Here is a 22017-nt window from a genome sequence, read left to right as displayed (position 1 = left end):
TGGCTCTCCATAGGACAGTATCAAAACCAAGACGCTGACATCTGCTGACTGGTCACTTGCCTGAAAACCTGGCCTGCGTGCGTGCGTGCGTGCGTGCATCTGTGTGTACACCTGCAATTTCCCCGCAGACGCATCCAGGCTGCGGCGTGTTTCAGCAGTCCATTCCTACTTACTGTCGAGTGGGACTCTGGGGTATACGGACAGACCACAATTCGTGTAGCCAATCATAGATGTCTGGGAAATTTCCAGTACACTGCCATTGCAAATAAAGCTGTTTTCGGTGCTATGTTAAAAAATGACCAGATTTTGTCAGAATCCAATCGAACTTACAAATGGCATTATATGTGCCAAGGACTCACCCCAAACGCTGCACAGTTCTGTTAAAAAGCTCTTAAATAAATAATGTTACTATGGAATTCAGGTGGTTCCTTGTCTTCCTTTTAAGACTATTCCAAGCTCTGAAATAATCTACACACAAGCCTTCTTACCTATAATAATGTGACTTATTAATAGTGTGATTTGTTTAAAACTTGCTGTAAAACAGACGTGACACAAAGGTGCCATGTTTAACCACTGTTTAGCATACAGCTCGGTTCATTCATACTGCTGAGCCACTGTCTTCACCATCTCTCTCCAGAACTTTTCATCTTTCCAAATGGAAACTCTGTTCCCATCAAACAGTGACTCCCGGTCTCTCCTCCTTCGCCCCCAGCCCTCACCTTTCTACTTCCTGTGACTTTCTCTGTGACTCTGACTCCTCTCGGGACCGTGCAGAGGTGCAATCACACGGAATTTGCCTTTTTGTGATGGGCTTCCTTCACTGAGCACAGCGTCCTCAAGTTTCATCCATATGGTAGCACGGGTCCGAACTCCCCTGCTTCCCAAGGCTGAGTAACACTCCACTGTATGGATGTACCGTGTTCCTCCACGCTTCCGTCCAGACACTGGGTTGCTTCCTCGGTGACTCTTGTTTTAAAGAATATTTTTACTGCCCCCTCACAGGTGAAGCCCATCTTTCCCACTGAGTTCTCCAACACATCGCCTCCCTGACTACAGCAGCTTGCAAACCTGAGGCGAGGAGCCGGGGACAGAAAGGACACTTAATCCAAACTCCTTCATCTCGAGGTGAGCAGATACTCTAATGTAGTTAAACCAGAGGCTGGCCGAAAGTTAACAGTGACTTGTGACTAACGGACAGCTCTCTGCTCAGAAGTCGCCAAGTATAAATGGCCTCAGAGAAGCATTTGTCTTACGGATGGACAAAACTCCCAGGACCCCTTCCTGAAACTGGACTGGCTGGATTTAAGGCGCACTCTATTTTACTGGTCCAGGTCACCTGGTGCTATTTCAGAGGGGACCTCTTCACCTGCGCAGTGGGATGTTTCTGCAGAAACAGCTGGGCGGGGACCGTGCCTACCCCCTCAGCCCTGTCCCCGCTGTCACAGGGACCACCTCACCCACAGCAGCCTGGCTCCTGAATACCCAGACAGGCTTCTCCTCCCAGCTGCTCCCAGGAAATGGCTGCACTGTCATGTGTGGTTTTTAAGCTGTCCGGTCATCTTTCTGGAAAGTCACACCTCTCTGTGTTTAGAACAAAACCACCTTTTAGCTTTGCACTCGGGCTTGGCTGTGGAGAGAAAGTGAGGCCTAACTGTTACCCAGTCTAACTCTCCGGTCCTGAGCGCACTGAGAGGGGCGCATCGCAGGGCGCACATGGCAGGGAAATCTGCATGATTTTTCCTGTAACAGAAGCTCAATGAAATGAGTGAGAAGTGTCACCTAAGTTCTGTGTGAAACCTTGAAAGTCTGGGTATATAATATTTCCAGCTCTTCCTAATTCCAAGGATGATACAGAATACAGAACGACGTGTAAATTATGTGAGTTCAGGGAAACACGTCTGGCCCCACCTAGCTAGCCACGTGTGTGCAGATACTGGCTCCTTGGGGGAAGGGCACCTGTTTATCATGTCAACTCTTACTTTTTAAAAAAATTCTGTTTTTTGTTGAACTATGGTTGATTTACAATGTTAGCTTCAGGTGTACATCAAAGTGATTCAGTTACACATACATATGTTTTTCCAGATTCTTTCCCATCATATGTTGTTATAAGACATGGAATATAGTTCCCTGTGCTGTACAGTAGGACCTTGTTTATCTATTTTATATATAGTGGTGTGTATCTGTTAATCTCAAACTCCTTCTTTATCCCTCCCACCCTTTCCCCTTTGGTAACCACAGTTTGTTTTCTGTGTCTGTGATAGACTCTTACTTTTGGAAACCACTGATGGCCTTTCCGAACAAGACACACACAGCAATGCTAAAGCAGGCAAAGCATATGTATAATAAATCGGCCTCAACCACGAATCGTGACAAATCAGAAAATAAACTCCAGCATGTAAGGGGGTTTCAACCATACTCAAAGGTCTCTGAATCCCCACAGTGAAGAAAGAAGTTTGTCTTCCTGGTGACTTGTGATACAGAATATGTGAATTTTTACCATCTCCCGTAGTGATCAGCTCCTTTCATTACCTAAAAGGTTCAAAATGACAGCCACCGGGGACATGCAGCCTGGTGACACACTCGCACCTGACAAAGCCTTAGTGAAACTCTTCTCACTTCTGCTTCTTTTTCACACCACGCAGTCGTCAGGTGGTTTGTACTAAGCATCTGCCTGTTCTATGTGGTGTGCAGAGGTCGGTCACAGAGGTCACAGTACGGAAATACTTCCCCAGGTTTTGAGGACTTCAAGTCCCTGGGTGTGACTGCAAATGACCGCATGGACAGTCCAGTAACCGCCTTACGGGGGTCCCACCTGCAGGGACCCCGCTACCTGGGAGCCTGCACAGAGGAACACATCCTGTCCAGCGCTTGGCAGGAGGGCTGGCCAGGCTGCAGTTTCCTATTTTATGCAGAAAACTGCACTAGGGAGGAATGGGTGTGCGTACAGGGCTGTTCTCTCACTCAGCAGATCTGGGCGGAAGTCACGGCTGGCGAAGCTGTGACCCTGGTACGTTCATGAAGGCTAATTTTAAACCCCAGGAGGAAGTGTAAAACTTCACCGTCTCCTGCAGATCTCTCTGTGGGGGCTGATGTCTTTTCACCTACTTTCTGACAACGCCCTGCGCCACCCGCACCAGTCAGCTCCGCAGTTCCAAACTCAAAACTATCAAACCACCGATGTTCACAAAGGGCCTTGCTGCCGAGTGAGAATGAAGATAAAGTCAAACCCTTACTTGTCACACGATCATGCCCAGATGCTGACCCGAGAGAAACGAAAACCTACGTTCACCCCAAAAGCCCGTGTGCAAAAGTTTCTGTAGCCTTGCCTGTAATCATCAAGACCTGGAAACTACTCAGATGTTCTTCAATGGGACAAAGGACAAAGTGCCCCGCATCCTTAAAACGGGACACGAAACAACAATAAAAAAGGATCGCTGATGTAGGTACCCGTGTGAACGCATCTCAAAGCTCTGAGCGAAAGAAGCCAGACTCTATAAACACTCCACTTCTGAGACATCCCAGCAGAGGGAAACTACAGACACAGGACACAGAGTGCTGGGTGCCGGGGCCGTGGTGGGGGGATGGGTACATTACCAATGCTCACAGGTGGCTGTTTTGGGCTGATGGAACCGTTCCCTGTCTTGACTGTGTGGGCAGTTACGTGACTGTAAACATGTGGCCAACGCTGCACATCTGTACTCTTAAAAGGGTGACTTTTATGGCATGAAAACTATACCTTAAAAAAAAAAAGGATGGTACCTTCGAGGGTGGGGAGGTGGAGAAGCAGCCACATTTAACAGGGAAGGTCAGGTCTGTCATCTCCAAGGTGGTCAAGTGAGAGTAATGAGGAAAAGGTCTTGTCACCAGGTAATTGTCTACACCATCTGGCCCCAAACCCCAGACCTTCTCTCCTTTCCAGAATAAACGGTGACACTGACCCAGCTCCTATGAGACCACCTTTCCACCCATCAGTCATGGAGCTGGCCCTGTGCACACGACAACCTACGCTCTCTGGCTTTTCCGTGACATATGGCCAAACCTGTTCATTCAGTGCCTTCACCTGAGCTTTGGCAACTCCTGGCATGTAACCTCCCTGGTTACATACAGAGCTGCCTTCCACCAACATTAGTGTCCCCTGGGTCCCTGCCCCAATGGATCTGGGGATGAGGCCCCAGAGGAAGTATCCAATATGCTTACAGGGACTTCACTTACCGAATTTTCTCACTTTTCACACCACCGTCGGCTTCCCTGGCAAAATTCACAAAGGAGGGGGACACAATACACAACTTATCCAGGATCTGGAGGAGCTGCTCTCAGAAGCCCTTGCAGGCTGGAATGCATTCACAGTGCCAACAGCATGTAAAACATTGACCAGCTTAAACTGGCTCTGCCTCCTTAAACAGGCTGCTGATTGCTCAAACCCAGAGTTATTTTAAAGACAGCACTGCCCATGAGCAAGACGGAACCCATGTCTCCAGGATGACCCTGCAACCAAGAATCTTCAGCCACACAACTGGGAGGACAGAAGTGTTGTCACTGGAGCCCTTTACAAAGGGAGAAGCCCTCCGATGAGGAAACCCTGGCTTCCAGGAGTAGACACGTGGACCAACCAGAGACTAGCTGATCAGTTTCCAAGTTGGAAATTCCCCTAGCCCCTCAGGTTTTTCCCCAAACCCTGGATTGGGGAGACAAGCTTGAGCCCTGCCTCCTGCCTCCTTGCAGGTCGACCTTCCAATAAAGCTCCTTCTTCCCTCCAAAGCCGGTGGGGGCCACAGCACCGACACCCATGCGCATCAGAAGGAGCCCTAACGCAGCAACATTAGGACTTTCGCCCTCGCTTTTACCTCAGACTGTGAAGGGAACTCATGGGCTGGGTGACTAATCTGCTTCTTAAACACTGCCCGGGTGGCCAAAGAGACCACACGATTAACCCCCATGAGGCGCAGGGCAGTGGACTCCGAGTCCTCAGAACCGGACTGCTGTTAACTCATGCAAAAACCAACTCAGCGACTTTGGGGCTGGAGTGGAAGTCCCCTCCTGCTGACCTTAAAAGCCATGCTGACTGACCAGTTTCCTGTATCGGGCTGCCATAAAGCACTCGTGCGAGGTACCACACATCTAGGGAGTGCCCTCCATGGCAAGGCCCCCGCTTCAGACAACCAACAGTGACAATGATGACGCCCCCTCTTCCTTAAAGGCTGTGGCATACACGGTTGGGTGAAGGCCAGAGCAGAATCTAAGATGATGCGAATTCTGCCTCCTGAGGGCAGAAGACCAACAAGTCCATTCTTGAGACTCTTTGAGTTTGAAGAGCTGTCCCAAGTTCTTCAGGCAAGTGCCACTTCAATGCCCTGCCTTCCCGCTCTCTGAGGGGCTGGAAGTTCCACTGGGGATTCCCGTCTTTGCAGCCCAAAGCATCCTAACGGGTACGGGATACTGCTAGTGCGGGACTCTCCACTAACTCCGGGGTGAGGACCAGGAGCGCCCGTGGTTCCAGGGAACGTGTCCCTCAAGGTCAGGTGGAACATTCTGGGCGTATCCCTGGTTGGTGACGCAAAGAGCAGACCTACCGGAGACCCAGCTGTCTGCCTCACTGCACAGTCATGCCCCACCCACCGTCCCCCACCCTGCTGTCTTCTACACACAACCCCAGGACGACGACAACTGAAGACTCGGCAACAGTAAATAAATCTCTGCTTAACCGGAACTTGAGGTTTTGAGATAAACATGTAAAACAGCCCAGGGTGAACCCCTACACCTAAGGCATTTCTTCTTTCCCTTCTTCTTTCGAGCACTCGGGTCAACTCCAGGAGACACACAGTCATGAGCGCGATGCTTGGTAATCTCCTCTCAACTTCTCACTCAGGTGTGGGGTTTCACGCTAAGGACCCTGACAAGTTAGGACAGCAGCTCAGCGGACGTTACATCCAATCGGCGCCAGTGAAATCCTACACGTTGTTGCCTCCCAAGCCTCCTTCTCAGTTGCCTGGTTACAGAAACTTTATCAACTAAAGTGAGACAAATGTAAACAAACACTAAAAAGGGAGTCTGGCCCCTCTGGGGGAGGGATGGAGATTTCTGTGTTTATTCACAGAGGCCAGCCCCGCTCCGGCCCCGGGCCCGAGGGACCCCACCACCGGGAGAACTCCCTCCCTGGGGTGCACGGAAGTTTTCTTTCACGCCCTTGGTTCATCCTGACGTTCACACACAGAGGCACGGCAGCTCCAGCCCGTGGTTTGTTCACACATTCTGACCGTACTTTCGCCTTCATCCTCTCTGTGCAGAAGTGTTTCTAAAAGGAAAGAATCTCCATGCTCGAAGAATTCAGGGCTGGAGGTCATCAGGAAAGAAGGGTTTGCTACACAGAATCTGCACGTGCAGACATCTCTGGGGACCCCTCAGCTCTGCGCTAGGAGAACACCTGTATCCCAGTGAGGGATTCCCCGGTTAAGTTCCGAGGCTCAGGCGTCAGGGCAGTGGCTATGACCTCCTTGACTGACGGGGGTGAGTAGGTGCGTATTTTGTTTTGTGTATCCATTTTTCATACTACGTTCTGGCAACAGCCAATCCAAATGATCTAACGTCTCTGTAGAAAGTATGTGCACTTTCTGTGAATAATGCTAGCTGAGGTCACAAAGGGCAGACATCCAGGCTTGGAGGGGGAGAGCTGTTTCTTTGTAACATGCAGGATGTATTCCATCCTCTTTGCCCAGGATAACCATTTTTTGTAGGGAAGGGAGGCTCCAATGGGCTAAATAATCTGTTCAAGGATCAGAATCAAGCCACTTGGTCTGCCTGTGAGGCCTGCTGATCTCACCCTTCTGGGCTCATCCTGGAAGAGCTGGGACCCAGGGGCTCACAGCTGGCTCACCGTCAGTCCTAGTACATGGGTCCTGAGAGGCGCGACCTGAGAACCGCCTTCCTCCTTGAAAAACCAAGTTGCAGGACAGATACAACATGATACCAAGTGAGTAAAGCTTAAATATGTGCAGAACCCACTGTTTTGGGTTTAACAGTGTCCCACAGAAATTCTTATGTTGAAGCCCTACCCATCACACGGTACACCTCAGAATGTGACTTTATTTGGAAAGAGGGTCGCTGCAGACGTAACGAGTTAAGATGAGGTTGGACAGGATTACGGTGAGCCCCTCATTCAGTATGACCATGTCTTTACAGAAAGGAGAAACCTGACAAACTTGGACACAGAGGTACAGGCACACAGGGAGAACGCCGAGATGAAGAGGATGAAGGCAGAGGGATGCTGCGGTGACGAGCCATGCAGTGCCAACACCTGCTGGGAGAGGCAGGGGTAGACCCTCTCAGCCTTCAGAAGAAACCACCCCGCTGATGCCTTCGTTTTGGACCACTGTCCTTCAGAACAGTGAGCTGGCAGCCCCAGTGGGAAACGAACACACCAGTACCTTCCACGGCTGAGAAAAACATCCCTGTGCAGTAAACACACAGGGGGTGAAAACACCAAATTCAGGAGAGCAGTTGCCACTGAGAGGGGGTTGCACCAGCGTCAGACACAGGGTCCCCAACGCGTTAGAAACGCAGCACCTCTTCAGTTGGGTGGGACGGTGGGCACAAGGTGTTTCTGCATTAATGTCCCTTTGCACATCTTAGACTGGGTATTTTAAGATTGTAAAAAAGTATTCGCTTTAGAAACGAATTTTAAAAATGAATGATGTTGAAAGAATTAAGACTCTTAAGAATCTTAAAGCGCACCCACCAGCAGTCCTCTAAGCTGGGTTTAAGCTGCACAGCTGGGGCGGCCCCGACAGTGCATAATGGGGACACCAGGGCCCCACCACCCTAAACAACTCACCTGAGGCCCGCCAGTCTGTGTAGGCCCCACTGGTCTGGGACGAAGCCAGGCCAGACCCGGGCCTGGGCTCAGCGCACCTTCAGCTCCTTCCCAGGGAACACGTGTTTAGTCTGATCCTTATGCACCATGAGGCAACGCCTTGCTCATAATCAAAAGTGTTGGAAGAAACTCAAACAGTTGCTATGCTTTAGAACATTTCATAGGATCCACTCCGGTGGGGCTGGGGGTGGGGTGGGAGCCCAAGAAATCGTGGTCGTAGATCTAAGAGGTTCACACAGACACACCATATGTATACACCAGCCCGTAAGCCGACCCCTTACCTGACTCCTGCAGATACCGATACACCAGGAAGTTCACCTCGTCACTGGTTATGCTCATTTTAGCCCCACCTCGCCGCGATGAGGTCTTTACGAAGCGGGAGCCACCCTCTGTGAGAAAGGTGAGAGGGAAAAGCGGAAAGAGAATTTTGAAACACTGCCTGTATTTTTTTTCTTGCTGCATTCTTTTTATTACTTAATTTAAAAAAAAAACTTTTTTGGGGGGGAAGGTATTTGGTTTATTTATTTGCAGAGGAGTATTGGGGATTGAACCCAGGACCTCGTGCATGCTAAGCATGTGCTCTACCACTGAGCTGTACCCTCCCCTCCCTACTGCATTCTTTGAGACGATTGAAAAAAAAAAAAGACAACACTCAGTTTGTTCTACACATGGAGGTAATTAACAGCTGATTCATGTTATATTTTGTTATTATATAAAAATTTCATAGTTATGTATATATATAAACATACACACGGGTGAAAATTTTTCAGAAAAGGAGGAGCTGGTGTATTCTGTAATGCTGGGAGGGAGTCATCCATGAAACACCGTAAAACACAGCAGAAAATGAGAACAAACACCAACTTCTTATTTGATACGCATCCTGTGTGTGTTATGAACACAGCACAGGGAATACGGAGTTTGGAGGAGTCCTGACACGCACTGGGACAAACGCAGCTGGCTTAGAGGCCAGCCCTCCCTTGGATGGGGGGAAGAGAACCGAGTGGACCAGCAGTCATGTCGACACCCGTCAGCAGGGGGACCACATGGTCCTGTCACACCTGCGCTTCTGGAGCAATGATTAGTCATAACACCTGCCACTCACAAAAGTTTAGTGATGATCATGACGGTCACTGTATCCATAGGCTGTACGTGGCCCCGACATCACCTTGATGTCACTTCCATAAAGAAGCCAGGTCTCAGGCAGAGAACCTGTGTATTTTGCCACAGAGCTCACTGCATCGGTCTGCCCAAGCCCTGCCCAAGCCTGGAGGGCCGGTGAAAACCTAGGGGGCAGTGGGAACTTGGGGAGCCTGTGTGTCTGCAGCAGATGAGAAGAGCGAGCCTGGTTTTCTGCACCATGATTCTAAGTCAGGTGGGATGAGCAACCACCCAGTCTACACAGGACAGAAGTCAATCAAACAGCAGGATCTTCCGTCCGTGGACAAAGCAGACCTCAAACATCGACAAGAGAGTCTACTCCCAACGGCAGCAGGCAAGAAAGGCAACGTGTTTCAATGATGTCCCTGACACCGAACATGTGAGGCTGTTTAGGAACTGTCCTCAGAGACAACACCACACATTTCCAGGCACCTTCATGGTGGCAAATCTTTCATTACTGAATGATCACTAAGTTTTGGTTTGTTTAGGAAAAGACAAAAGGGCACATTCAAGTTGGGAAGATTTGAATTAAAAGCCGTTGGAAGGATGCACGCAAGATGCCCGCCTCCCTCCGTGAGCCCCATCTGGTACAATCCCCTCCCGTCTGGGGTGGGCGGGCCTGGCTCCCGCCCCTGTGGGGTCTGTCAGAGGAGACGCAGGCCATGCCCTCGGCTGGGTCAGAAGGCAAGGTGGCCAGACATCACTCCTGTACCTGTCACGTTACATCATGGGGGATTCCCACGGGCCTGGAGGAAGACCCCCCCCCCCAAGGCCTCGAAGATGAAGGAGATGAAGGCAGCCTTCACGAGAACTGGGGGCGGCCTCCAGGAAGCTGTGCCACCCTCCCAATCACGAGGGACAGAGCTCTGCCAACCACGTGAACTTGGAAGACCAGTCGCCCTCGCAGCCCTGAGTGGGGACGCAGCCCAGCCACCACCCTGCTGCAGCGTCGTCGGCCCCTGAGCAGAGGAGCCCGCGAAGCCGGGCCCGGCTCCCGGGCCCTGGAAACGCCAAGGTCATAAACGTGCCGTCTCCAGACGCTGAGTCTGTGGCGGTTGGTCACGCGGCAGTGGACAACCGACACAGCGCCCTCCCGGGTCGTTCCAGTTCTCACTCTGTCATCCTACCAAGATTTTATTTGGCAGTTACCAGAATTCTGCCGTGCAGAAATACTTGTCTTCTTCACTTAATTAGGTGGTATTTCTGTACTTCTGTAGACACTACAGAGAAAGGTCGACAGTCAAAATACAGATCTGTCCTGAGATGTCTGCTTGAGCTCTGGGGAGTTCACGCATAAGACGGCATTAGGAAAATACAGGAGAGTAAAAAGTTATGAAATCAGAGCCTACCTAAATGAAGAACTAAAACATTATTTCAGGGAGAGAAAGTAAACAACAACAGAAAAGCATACTGCAGAATAGCGTAGCTCTAAACACACTTTTGATGCAGTAATGATGACTCCAACCCGGTGAGGAATTCACAGTGTTAGGGTCTCTCTATGGTCAATGTGGGGCCACGGGGAGGTGGGGAGGTCCTGACGGTGGAGCCCACGTGAGTGGGATTAGTGCCCTTATGGAAGGACCCCAGGGCATCTCGCCCTCTTCCTGCCATGTGAGAACACAGGGGGGAGACGGCCATCCTCGCCAGATACCAGATCTGCTGCCGCCTTCATCCTGCACCTCCAGCCTCCGGAACTGTGAGAGAGAAATCAGTGTTGGCTGTTTACGCCTTCCAGTCTATGGTGTGTTGTGTTACAGCGGCCTGAACCGACTCAGGCACCACCCCTAACCCCTTTCTCTTTTACTCTGCCACGTTGAGTGCTTGGCCACGGTGAAACCGTACCTAATCTAACGGTCTCTCAGCCTCAGTGCTTTTGCCACGTGGGGCCAGACGACTCTGTCACGAGGCCGCCCTGCACACTGTAGGATGCTTAGCAGCACCCCTGACCTCTGCCCAGCACAACCTCCCCAGACAGTGCCAGATGTTCCCAATTGCACAACTGCTGCTGGCTGAGAACAACGGCTAGAGAGGAGGAACAAGCCTTGTGTGTCTGAAATGAACTCCATTTTATAAGGTTATAAGGCGACGCGGAGCTGGCTCATAGACATCACTTAACGAAATGGCCACGCTACTAAAAGGGCTGATTCAAAATGCACAAGAGGTTGGCTTTCCCAAAGAGTCCGTGTAAAATCCTTCTACAAAATTATCAGTGTTTTTTCATCAGTGATTTTTATCCTCCAGCATCCAGACCTTTCTTGTTTTCTAACGAGACGGTACCCAGATACACACAGACAACGCGCTTGTTCCCAGAGCCTGGTTCACACCCCACCCCCTGCCCCACACAAGTGTTTGGAATGAGCAGAGGTGCCTGCCCAGGGTCAGGACAGGACTTGGAGCATGAGGATAAGAGATCCTCAAGAGATGGGGAATCACAGACAAACTGTTGGTCTGGTGTCTAGTTTTCTTGAAGCACCACCCTTTTCCCCAACTAGGAAAACTTCTGCTTAAGCTCCAGCTCTCTGCGTTCTGATCACAGATTCACTTCCTTTCTAAAATTTTAAGTTAGAATGCAAGGGTTACAATGCTTCCCCCAATACAGTGTTAACTTCTTAAAGGATTTTTCATTTGTAAGCAGCAAAGAAAACAAAACCCATCACTGCAATGGAACCGGGGATGCAATGTCACTTGGTCCACAGAGGGTCAGGTGTCCCTACTGACTGGTCCACCTCCGTACAGACATGCCTGGAGGCAGTGTGGGCTCAGTCCCATACCACCCCACCCCAATGCTGCAAGTCACAGGAAATTTTTGGTTTCCAGTGCATGTAACAGGTTTATACTACACTGTTGTCTATTAAGTGTGCAATATCATTACCTCAAAAAAACTATATATCTTAAATAAAAAAATACTTTATTACTAAAAAATGCTAACCATCCTTTGAGCCTTTATAGTGATTTGTAATCTTTTTTGCAACAGTAACATCAATAGTCACTGATGACAAATCACCACAGAAGATATAATAACAATGAAAAAGCTTGAAATACAACGAGAACTGCGCTAATGTGACACAGAGACACAAAGCGAGCCAACGCTATTGGAAAAACGGCACTGGGAGACTCGCTCGATGCAGAGCTGCCATAAACCTTCAACCTGTCCGAAAACCCGCTATGTCTGCGAAGCCCATGTGATATATATGAGGAACAGGTATGTACACGTGTGAGGCACATATGTCCACGAGGTACATATGAGCTCTGCCTGTACATGTTCTCATTTTTCTTTTTCTTTTTTTTTGTTGGGGGGGGGATTAGATTTATTTATTTATTTAATTAAAAATTTCTACAAGTTTTTTAATGGAGGGACTGGGGATAGAACCCAGGACCTAATGCACGCTAAGCCATGAGCTCTACCACTAAGCTCTACCCTCCCCCTTAATTTTTAAAAACTGATCTAATAATTGGATCAAAGCCTCCACCACCAATAAAACACCTTAATTTAAATGACTTAAATGACTTGAGCTTCTTAAATGACTATTCCTTTTAAAACCTAATTAGTTCCAAAAAAAGGATTTATAGTGACGTGAACTGAAATGTGCACATGTATTCTTACACTAGTCAATACACACACACGAGAACACTCTTTGGACGGACCAGAAACCACAGCAACATTCAACCCACTTCAACTCTAGGTGCGATTACACCGAAACCAAGAGACACCAACGATTAACGGTCTAGTCGTGAGTCCTGTGAGCAAGGTGCTGGAAGGTAGTGGCTGTCGTTTTACTGGGTCAGCATTACATTTTTGGCTCAAGAGAGTAAAACAGTTGTTCCTTACTTGGCAGAACCAACTGTTTCAGATGAATCAGGCCACAATCTACTCACAAGGTTAGGAAACAAAGGTACCGATCCTCTTTTCTCCAAGACAAGAGCTAAATTTCCACACAGAGGTGTTTGACTCAAATTATAAATTTCTTCAACCAAGAATTTGCTGTATAAGTTCCTGTAAATAACGCACTGGTGCCCCAGCGCTGTTCAAAGTTCTGCTGGTGCAGGAAGACCTCAGCCCAGGGGCTAGGGCCACCCCCCAGCGCAGCTGCGGGTGGGAGGGGCAGTGAGGACCTCTCACACTGCTCCCGGCACCTGCCCACGGGGGCCAGAGCTAGGAGGTCGCCCAGAAGCCCAGGCCAAAGGAAGGGAGGGTGTCCTTGTCCTCCTCCTTAGAAAGACCAGGCAGTAATCCCTTCAAGATCAGATTCCCACTGGAGTAACACTGCTCCTCCAGCCACTCCCCTCTGCCTCTGTTTACAGATGAAACAGCTCTTGACAATGGACAAGCAGATGGGAAATCCCTGAAGGCGAGGCTGTGAGGCACACATCCCCCTCCCCCTCCAAGAGGGCTCTCCACGTTCTCGCAATTTCTACCCCAGGATGGGGAGCCAGGCCTCTTGACTCCAGACTCCAGACAAAAGTTACACCTACGGGAATGGCTCACCTCCCAGGTTTGTTTTGAATTCTGTTTTTAAATTGTGGTAAAATACAGATAACATAATTTACCATCATGACCATTCTCCAGTGCACAATCCGGCGGCATTAGGGACATTCATACTGGGGTGCAGCCGTCAACCCATCTGCAGAACTGTCTCATCACCCCAAACTGCCCCACTGGACAAGAGGTCCTCATCACCCCTCCCTCCCCCTGGAAAGCCCTCTTCCAGCTGCTTTCTGTCTGAATGTGAAAGCAGAGGAGGGGTTCCGTCCTTGAGATGGGAAGCTGGCTTCCCTCAGCTGGGGGCGCTCTCCGATGGCAGACAGCACCACAGCGCCCACTCATGCCCTGGGCTTTACTGACCATCGGTGCCCCCACGATTCCCTACAAACACCTCTTAAGAAAGAAAGCTCAGCGCAGAGACCGGAAGCCCCCATGGTGAGAATTTCTTTCTTTTTTTAAAAAATGGAGGTACTGGGGATTGAACCCAGCACCCCATGCATGCTAAGCACACACTCTACCACTGAGCTATACCCTCCCCGCCCTCGCAGTGAGAAGAACCAGCTCCTAGCATGAGATAGGTGTGTGGATCCTAGTCTCGTCTTTGCCATCACCCCGCTGCAAAGAAAGACATATTTGCCCTACTTCTTCTGCACTTACGGAAAATGAGGTCCGAGGCATTGATAGAAAAAATCCCCAAGGACCTACTCTATTCAAGGCATGGTGATGGCAATACAAGGGATGGAACAAATTCACACACACACACACACACACACACACACACACACACACACCACACACACTCCTTGCCCGGAACTTGTTTAGTAAGACGTCTACAGAAATGATGAAAAGCTCCAAGTTAAGCCCCTCATCTATACCCCAAGGTACCACAAGGGGCGGCAGAGCTCCGGGGAAGGCTAAGTCAGGGACGGGGGGGGGGGGGGGTTGGAAGAGGGAGAAGGTGAATTCTTGACTGATGGACACCAGCTCTGGGGGAGCAGCGTGAGAAAGCAGAAAAGGAAGGAGGGGGGTGCGCGTGCGAGTGTGTTCGGGGGGCTCTGTAAGAATGACTCTGACGTTTTACAACAATGAACCAAACGCTCCCAGGGACCCAGGGCAGGACGCCTGCTTCTGTGCCATCATGTCTTTTGCGCGGGGAGAAGCCAGCCTGGGTCCTCTCTGCCAAGAACGACTTTTATGGGCACGTGACGTACAGCTTGCAATGCTGATGCTGGCTGCAGTAAAGTCAGGGCACATCAGGGCAGTGGGCCCAATGGCCACGGACTGACTGACTGGCTAGAGGTAAGGTGAACAATGTCCTGAGAGCCCCGGAGGAGAGTGGAAAATGTGGGATTGGGGGCCTTGTGGCTCAGAGGCAGGCAGCCTGATTCCCAATTGTACCTCCATCCCTCTGGAGCTCCGGATCTATGGCAAGCCATGTGGCTGGCTCAGCGTTCCCTTCTCCGAACCAGGGACAGTGAAGGCCGCAACACTGGGAGAGGTGGTGTGGGTAAATGCTTTCGTACGGGCTCCTGGAGCAGGGCGCCACACATAGGAGAGACCCAGGACGTGGTACCACTCCTACGGAGGCACCCATGAGCATCCCCAAAGCGCAGAGCCCCTGAAAGGGCCAGAGGGACACACCACCCTCGCCAAAGTCGACTCAGAGCTGGTGTCCTCTGGATAGTTAACTGGTGATTTGCAAACCTGAAAGTGGCCTGGAGGGAAAAACCACCTTCCCCAGGGGCTCGGCCAGGCCTTCCCTCTCTAAGGCGGTGAGCTGGTGACACGGCTTGCCCTCTGACACCTAGCTGGTTTCCAGGTGGCATCCCGTCCAGCTCGCGTTCTGAGAACCCAACGGATGCCTTCCGACCTCCCCAGTTCTGGAATAAAAGAGCTTTCTCAGCACCAGTAAATACCCCTCAGCCTCCAACAGGACGAAAAAATAAATCAAAGGGTTCTTAATTAGCGCAACTGTGTTCATTTTCTGGGCTGACCCAGTTTTGATCTGAGGCACCTCCAGTTGGGTGGATTCGAGGTCTTGGGGAGCTGTGACTGAGTGAAAAGGACAGACCCGCCTTCCGCCGCGAGGTACAGCCACAACGTGCCCTCACTGTGCTGCTTAAGAAGAAGAAAAAATCACTGCAGGCTGAAGAATTCCAACATAAATAATAATTTGGGGTTAAATCCGTCAGGCAGCTCGAAGGGAAGACTATTTATAGTATTTCTCCTTTTTACAACTTAATTTCAAGGTGGCAAAAGCTCCTATTCATCACGGTTCTGTTTGCAAAACGAAATCAGTTCGAAATCAGTTAGAAGAAGAGAGGAGGCGTCTGAGGGTTTCGTCTCACTGAGAGTGTGTGCGTGTGCTCACTGTCACACGCTCTCAGCCGCCCCCAAACAACAGAATCACAACTGCCCTTTAATTATCTTAAGGGATATAATCAGGAGAGAGCTACTTGAGACTTGGCACTGGTGGTTAAAGCCAGAAAGGGCAAGTGAGTTTCCTGCCAAGAGGAGGCGAGTGAGTTCGGAAACAGTGAAGTAATAAGCACACGCTGATTAAAGGAGGGAGCTGATACCATGCGTGGCACAAGTTTCTCCTTTAACAATCTGCCCCACTGTGAGACGTTCTCTTAACACCCTTTAAAGCAGCCGTCTGTCCCTCCAGGGACAGAAGAGAGTTTGCCTCACGTCCCGTTTCTGCTATTCATCTCCTGGCCTGCCCACTGGAAGGATCCACTTCTTAAAGTCATCTTCTGGACGTGGCTCTGGGCTTTGGGACTCGACTCCATGCAGACTGGGGACTGTGGGCCAGAGCAGCTGGAAATCTGCTCCAAGTCTGCTCATCGTAAAAAGGCACTATTCCCCCTGCGTTTCACAAAGTCTCTGTTGACTGGAACCTCCTTGTTTGCTTTCCCCACCATGTTTTTCTCTCTTCCAAAGTGGACCGAGTTTATTCTTCTCTCCCTGTCAGTGGTCAGTTTACGATGAAAAATTTAACACTGATACATAAATCCTTTCCCACAATCCGCCGGGGGCCAGCTGACCATGGAGGTGAAGCAGGCTTGCTTCATCATGGGCATGCCTGCTCCTCCTGCATGAGTCCAGTGACGCGGATGTGCAGCTACTGAAACACTCCGTGGTGCAGAGACAGCATGACTGTGATTCGGTAAACTATGGCATTTATACTTGGACCCCAATTATAGGAGAACAGATACAGAAAGAAGTTAATTTCCATATTTAAATGGCAGTGCTGCTACTAGGCATGTGAACTCTGGTAATAAAATAATAGTTCTTTGATTATACTTATAATTTTGGACCATTTGATTCCCAAGTATATAAATATAACTGTAAAATTAGTGAAAAATCTTATCTTTGGGGAAATTTTTTCTAACTGTGAAGTAATATGCATATACTCATTGGTAAATGAAGCTACTAGGTCTACGAAAAAAGAAAACCCAAGATGAATCCACTGTTAGTATTTTCATGTTCCCCGCGCAATCTTGTCTATGTCTACAGTCTCCTAGAAGAATGTTCCCCATGACTGGGATAAATGTCCAAGATACAATGCCATGTGAAAACAACAGGGCCCAAGATGGAATGTGCTTTCCTAAATTTCACCTTGTGCACACACAAATAAAAGGTCCTCTCTAAAATGTTATTACACCTGTCTCTCAGGGGTGGGATTATGCTGCTCTTTTATCTGCATGTGCGTGTGCCTTTTCTGTATTTTCCAAAGTTTCTCCTTTGACTATGAACCGTTTTCATATTCATTAAAATGTGATTAAAATCTGGCAGTGTCTTCAGAAATAATCAGTATGAGAGGATCTTGGCTAAGTAGGAAATCAAGCGGCAGGGCTGAGGGAGGACAGAGGAGGGGGTCTTCTTGGGTCAGAAAAATAATGCGGCCCTTCACAGAATCAAAAGCATCCCCAGGGCGAGGCATTCAGAAAGGGTCCCCTCTTCGCCTGGCTGCCCTTCTGGGTTAATTAATGGCTGGCCCGGGGGCTGGGGCCTTCATCCAAACCCCTGCGCACAGCCATGAAGAATGCTGACGTGACGGGAAAGGCGTCCCGTCCTGGGGTTGCATCCAAGACCATCTGCACGCATCCGGAGGGGCCACCAGGTCCTGCTCACACCTTCTGAACTGCAAACTCTGTCCATCCCACACTTCTCTGCCTGATGGGAGGCCGATCCAGAAGGAAGCCTCCCTAAAAATGTTCAACCTGGTAACAGCAAACCACTGCTAGGAAAGGCTGCATCAGAGAGTCAGACCACGTACCTAAGACAAACAGCACAGTCACCCTTACACGTCTTCCCTCTACACAGTGAAATGCACGTTTGTGTCCCCAGGATTGAAAGCAGACTGCGCTGGGAGAACGCTGACAGCCAGTTTCCACATAAGAGCAGTGTGCCCTGTTTTCCTAATGACTTGGGTCTGTAAGCTAATGCTTTGTTTTCCTAATGACTTGGGTCTGTAAGCTAATGCTTCTGATTAATTTGTAAACTGACTTACAGATTTTAATCCTCTCTAAGACTGAGAGACTGGAATCAGATTCTCCATCATGTGTACTAGGCCTTCAGACAAGTGTCAGGAATCCACACAGGCTGGTATGAAACCTCTAAGACACTATGATTTTCACCCACACGCGCAGGATCTGTTTTGGCCTCGACGATCCCCAGTTCTGCGGTAGGTGGAGTCATAAGCGAGGTTTTCTACACACAGTGTGGCCTCCAGAGTTTTGGGAAATAAATCCTATGGGTTTCTTTGTAGATACAAAGGCAGGCAATGCCTCACCCACAGGGTAGCCTGTGTCTCGAAAACCTTGGTGTTCTATCATTTTTCACATTTCAATTTAAATGAAGAAAAAAATTTTTTAATTAAAACTCCCATAGCATCATGAACCCGAGTGTTCGATGACAGTCCAAGGAGCCTCCAGTTTTATGTCCACAAACTCAGGAACTCAGTGTTATAATCAAATGCTCAGCAGCTTAAATTTCTGCAGCCACAAGACTAATCAGGTCAAAATACAAAACAACATACTGACGGCAGGAGTGAGCAGGGCTTGTCCACCTCAGCACTCCAGACGTTTGGGGCCCCAGAAATCTCTGTGGTGGGCTGTCCTGTGCACTGCAGGACGTTGACCGTGTCCCTGGTGTCCACCCACTGGATGAGCGCACTACTCCTCTCCCTAAAAAATGTCTCCAGACATGACCACACGTCCCCTGGGGAGGGGCGGGAGCTGCCTCGGACTGACAACCCCTGAGTGAGAGCGGCTCCATCAGTGCAGAGCCACCCTACTCACGGCAGGAGGGCCCTTAGTCCTGCAGGATTCCCTGGACATCTGCAGGGCCTCTGCTAAGGAACCAGAGCTGGGACCGCGTCTTCAGCACATCCTGAGCCTCGCAGAGCGGTGCCGCCAGAGGTTCTCCAGCACAGGGCTGCCGCCAGAGGAGGCAGAAAGAAAACAAGTGCGTTTGTCCAGGTCAAGGTGGGCCCGCCGCGGCCCATGGGCCAGTTCCCACCCGTGGCTTCCTTCTGGAAGGCCTGTGAGCTATCAGTGGCTTTTGCATTTTTATATGGTTGAAAGAAAGCCAAAACAACCTTATGCCCTCTACCCAAAGATAACAGCACTTTTCCGGGTGGGGGAGGGGGCCCTCACCTGCAGTTTGGGCCGTGTTTCAAGTCTCAACGCCAGTGCATCTGCAATTGTTTGCTCTGCCCTTCTGGTGACTTTATCATCTCACTAGATGTCTAAAGAGTAAGCTACGTGTTTTTCTAATAAGTTTCAAGGTTAAGTAGTAAATCATTGGGCAGATAAGACACAAATCACATTAAGAAGTTAATAAAGCATAGAATTAAAATACAGACACCAAGTAAGAGCTGACTCATGTGTCTAATTAAACTAATTTTGCAGCCGAATTTGAATTCACAATGCTGACAAGAGGGCTTGATTTTAGAAGGTGTCATGTGCTTGCGGTTAAGACCCAGAAAAGTGTGTAACAGCTAGTTCAGTATGCAAAAACTCTCAGAAGACAATAAAATAAAAGGCCAGTTCATCATGAGACATTGACTCTTATCGCCTGTCTCGTTAATGATGCTCCATCCACTACCTTGAACTAGAGCAAGGAGAAAGACCTCAACTTCCTCCTGAAAAAATCACTTTAAAACAGAAGGTGTCCAGTTTTGGCAAAACGCAGTTCCAAACGGATTTCAGGTCAAGCTCAAACGCAATGGCAGGCGGTTACCTTTAGGGCGACTTCATGTGTAGACCTTCGAACCAGTGGGCTCCCCAGTATCCGATCATATAAAACACCAAGTGTCTGCCGGGACGGGACCTGCCTGCTGAGAAACAGGGAGATTTGAAGAACAAAAAACCAACTTAAAATTCTTTGGTAATTCTTTACCTTTGACTTCTCCTACTTCTTGTTCGTCTTTTTCATCCCAACCCAAACTTAACACATTTTATTGTTTCATAATCTCTGTCTTAAACTTTAACTCAGACTATACATTTTTATTTGCGACATGAAAAAGGAGAAATTAAAACAGCCAGCCGGTGAAACGGTACATGCAGAGATTCTGCAAGGGAAGTCGCAAATAAAAGTGGTTTCAGCTCAGATATTGTTTGTTATCATTTAATGATAATCAGTGCCCATTTGGACTATCTTTCTTTTAGGGACTGTATTATACACAACCAATAAATTAAACTGTACACACCCTCAGGAGAAGAGAACATGCTTTAGAGAAACTTCACAGACCTCATGTTTATAAAAATCATGGCATGCATGTCTGTGTGCAGATATCCATCCTCTTGTGTGCTCATAAGAAGAGATAAACAACATCAGAATCTATTTTCCCCCTTTGGCTCCGAAAACAAAGCAAAAGAAAGCAGTGACTAACAGGTCTCAAGTTTTCCATTGTTTTCCTACACTTCCACTTCACAGGAGTTCTGTTTGTACAGATTTCTGAAGAAGCCAGAGTCATATCTCATTAGATAATCCTTCATACCAAAAACTTTTAATTTTTCAGTCAATGTAAACACGAAGCAGTCAACCAGCATTTACTTAATATTTACCTGCTTCTTTATAAACTGTCTTTGGTTGTGAGTGAACCCAGCCTCCTACAGGGTTTAAATTGTCTACAAGCTCCAGAACCAAGGAAATTAAACACCTGCCATTTTCTCTAAATTCTTGTTCAAAAGTCTTAAGCAATAATAAAAAGACGCTGGGCTTCATATAATTCAAATCCACAAGTGAGGCTACACATGAAGGTGTTCCTTATTAGTGAATTTATACAGAACCTCTTCAAGTGTTTTAAGGAAGTTCAAGTAAATTATTCCCGAGTCACGCTTATAGTTACACTGTTCAAAGAAGGGAGATTAAAAGGATTCTAAAGGCAGGTTCATAGGCCCTTAAGTTTCATTACAGTACATTAAAAAAAAATCGTAAGGGCATATAAGATTAAAGTAATAACTAGAGCAATTGAAAAAAAATCTACCGCTGAAGGAAAATAATGAGATTTAAACAAAGTCCTTCTACAGCGCTTTGAATAGAAATGAAACGGCATCAGAGTGAAGCAGGCACAATGGGATATTGACTTTGCTTATAAAATAAAAATCCATTTCATTAGGAAAAATATTCTGTAGTGGAGATGAAATAGGACAATATTCCTTACAGCAACCTGAAGCAGAAAGCAAACGACGATTTTCAGGATTGGACTGTAAATGCCAGGGGGAATAAAGAGCCTTTTGATGAAATTGCTTAATACCATAAAGTGTCAAAATAAGGAGCAGATGTCACCACAATAAACCCCAAATTGCTTGAAAATCAAAACATTAAAATCCATAATAATTCAATTAAGTAATCAATATATAAACAGCTCTTATTACAAGCTGTTCAGAAAAAAGCTTCAGAATCAAATTATTCTTTGGTCCCAAACAGATGGCAACTCACAAATTGAAGGTTATCTTTTATATAAGTTGTTAAACTCAGTAAGTATAATTAACATCATCTGTGTGTTATACCAACAAAAAATGTGAAATACGACTTTGGTTAATAACATTCTGGTTATGCAACATGTCATAATTAATTAGTTTCCTGCTAGAAATAATCAAATAAAACGAGAAATCTGACCTTCCAATACCTGGTCATTACTGATTTTCCCATTATTAACACCCAAATAAAACCTCTATCAGTAAACAGTGCTGGCAAAAAGTTTACACGTAAATTATTTTAACAAATGCAAAAGTTCTTTGAAAAGGACTCTGATTCCCTGGCTGCTGTCAGCTCTGGGCGTGGCACGGTGCACACAACTGTTGGCAGTTCCCTCCGTGTTGGAACTATAAAGCATTCACTACATTCACAGTGTTGTGCAACCACCCCCCACATCAAATCCCAAAGCATTTCCATCACCTTGTGCCCATCAGGTGGTCACTCTTCATCCCCCTCCCATCCTCCAGCCCTGGCAGCCACCAGCCTGCTTTCTGTCTCGACGGGTCTGCCTGTTTGG

General features: G+C 48.3%; 1 protein-coding gene across 4 annotated transcripts in view; it reads right to left on the bottom strand.

Moving 5' to 3' along the window:
- Nucleotides 1–22017, bottom strand: part of TBL1X (transducin beta like 1 X-linked) — a 196322-nt gene that overhangs the window by 40327 nt on the left and 133978 nt on the right. For 2 of the 4 annotated variants that reach the window (XM_072956027.1, XM_072956029.1), the window contains 2 exons: nt 19758–19851; nt 8149–8256 (listed from right to left, as the gene is read on the bottom strand). In XM_072956027.1, coding sequence (XP_072812128.1) covers nt 8149–8206 — 58 coding nt within the window. In that variant the 5' untranslated portion in view covers nt 8207–8256; nt 19758–19851. Of the gene's footprint in view, nt 1–8148; nt 8257–19757; nt 19855–22017 lie in introns of all 4 variants that reach the window. The other 2 variants (XM_072956028.1, XM_072956030.1) reach the window with 2 other exon arrangements.

The sequence above is a fragment of the Vicugna pacos genome, chromosome X (genome assembly GCF_048564905.1).
Source record: "Vicugna pacos chromosome X, VicPac4, whole genome shotgun sequence".
Classification (NCBI taxonomy): Eukaryota; Metazoa; Chordata; class Mammalia; order Artiodactyla; family Camelidae; genus Vicugna; species Vicugna pacos.
The sequence above is the reverse complement of the archived record's forward strand: the minus strand, read 5'-3'. Positions and strand labels throughout refer to the sequence as shown.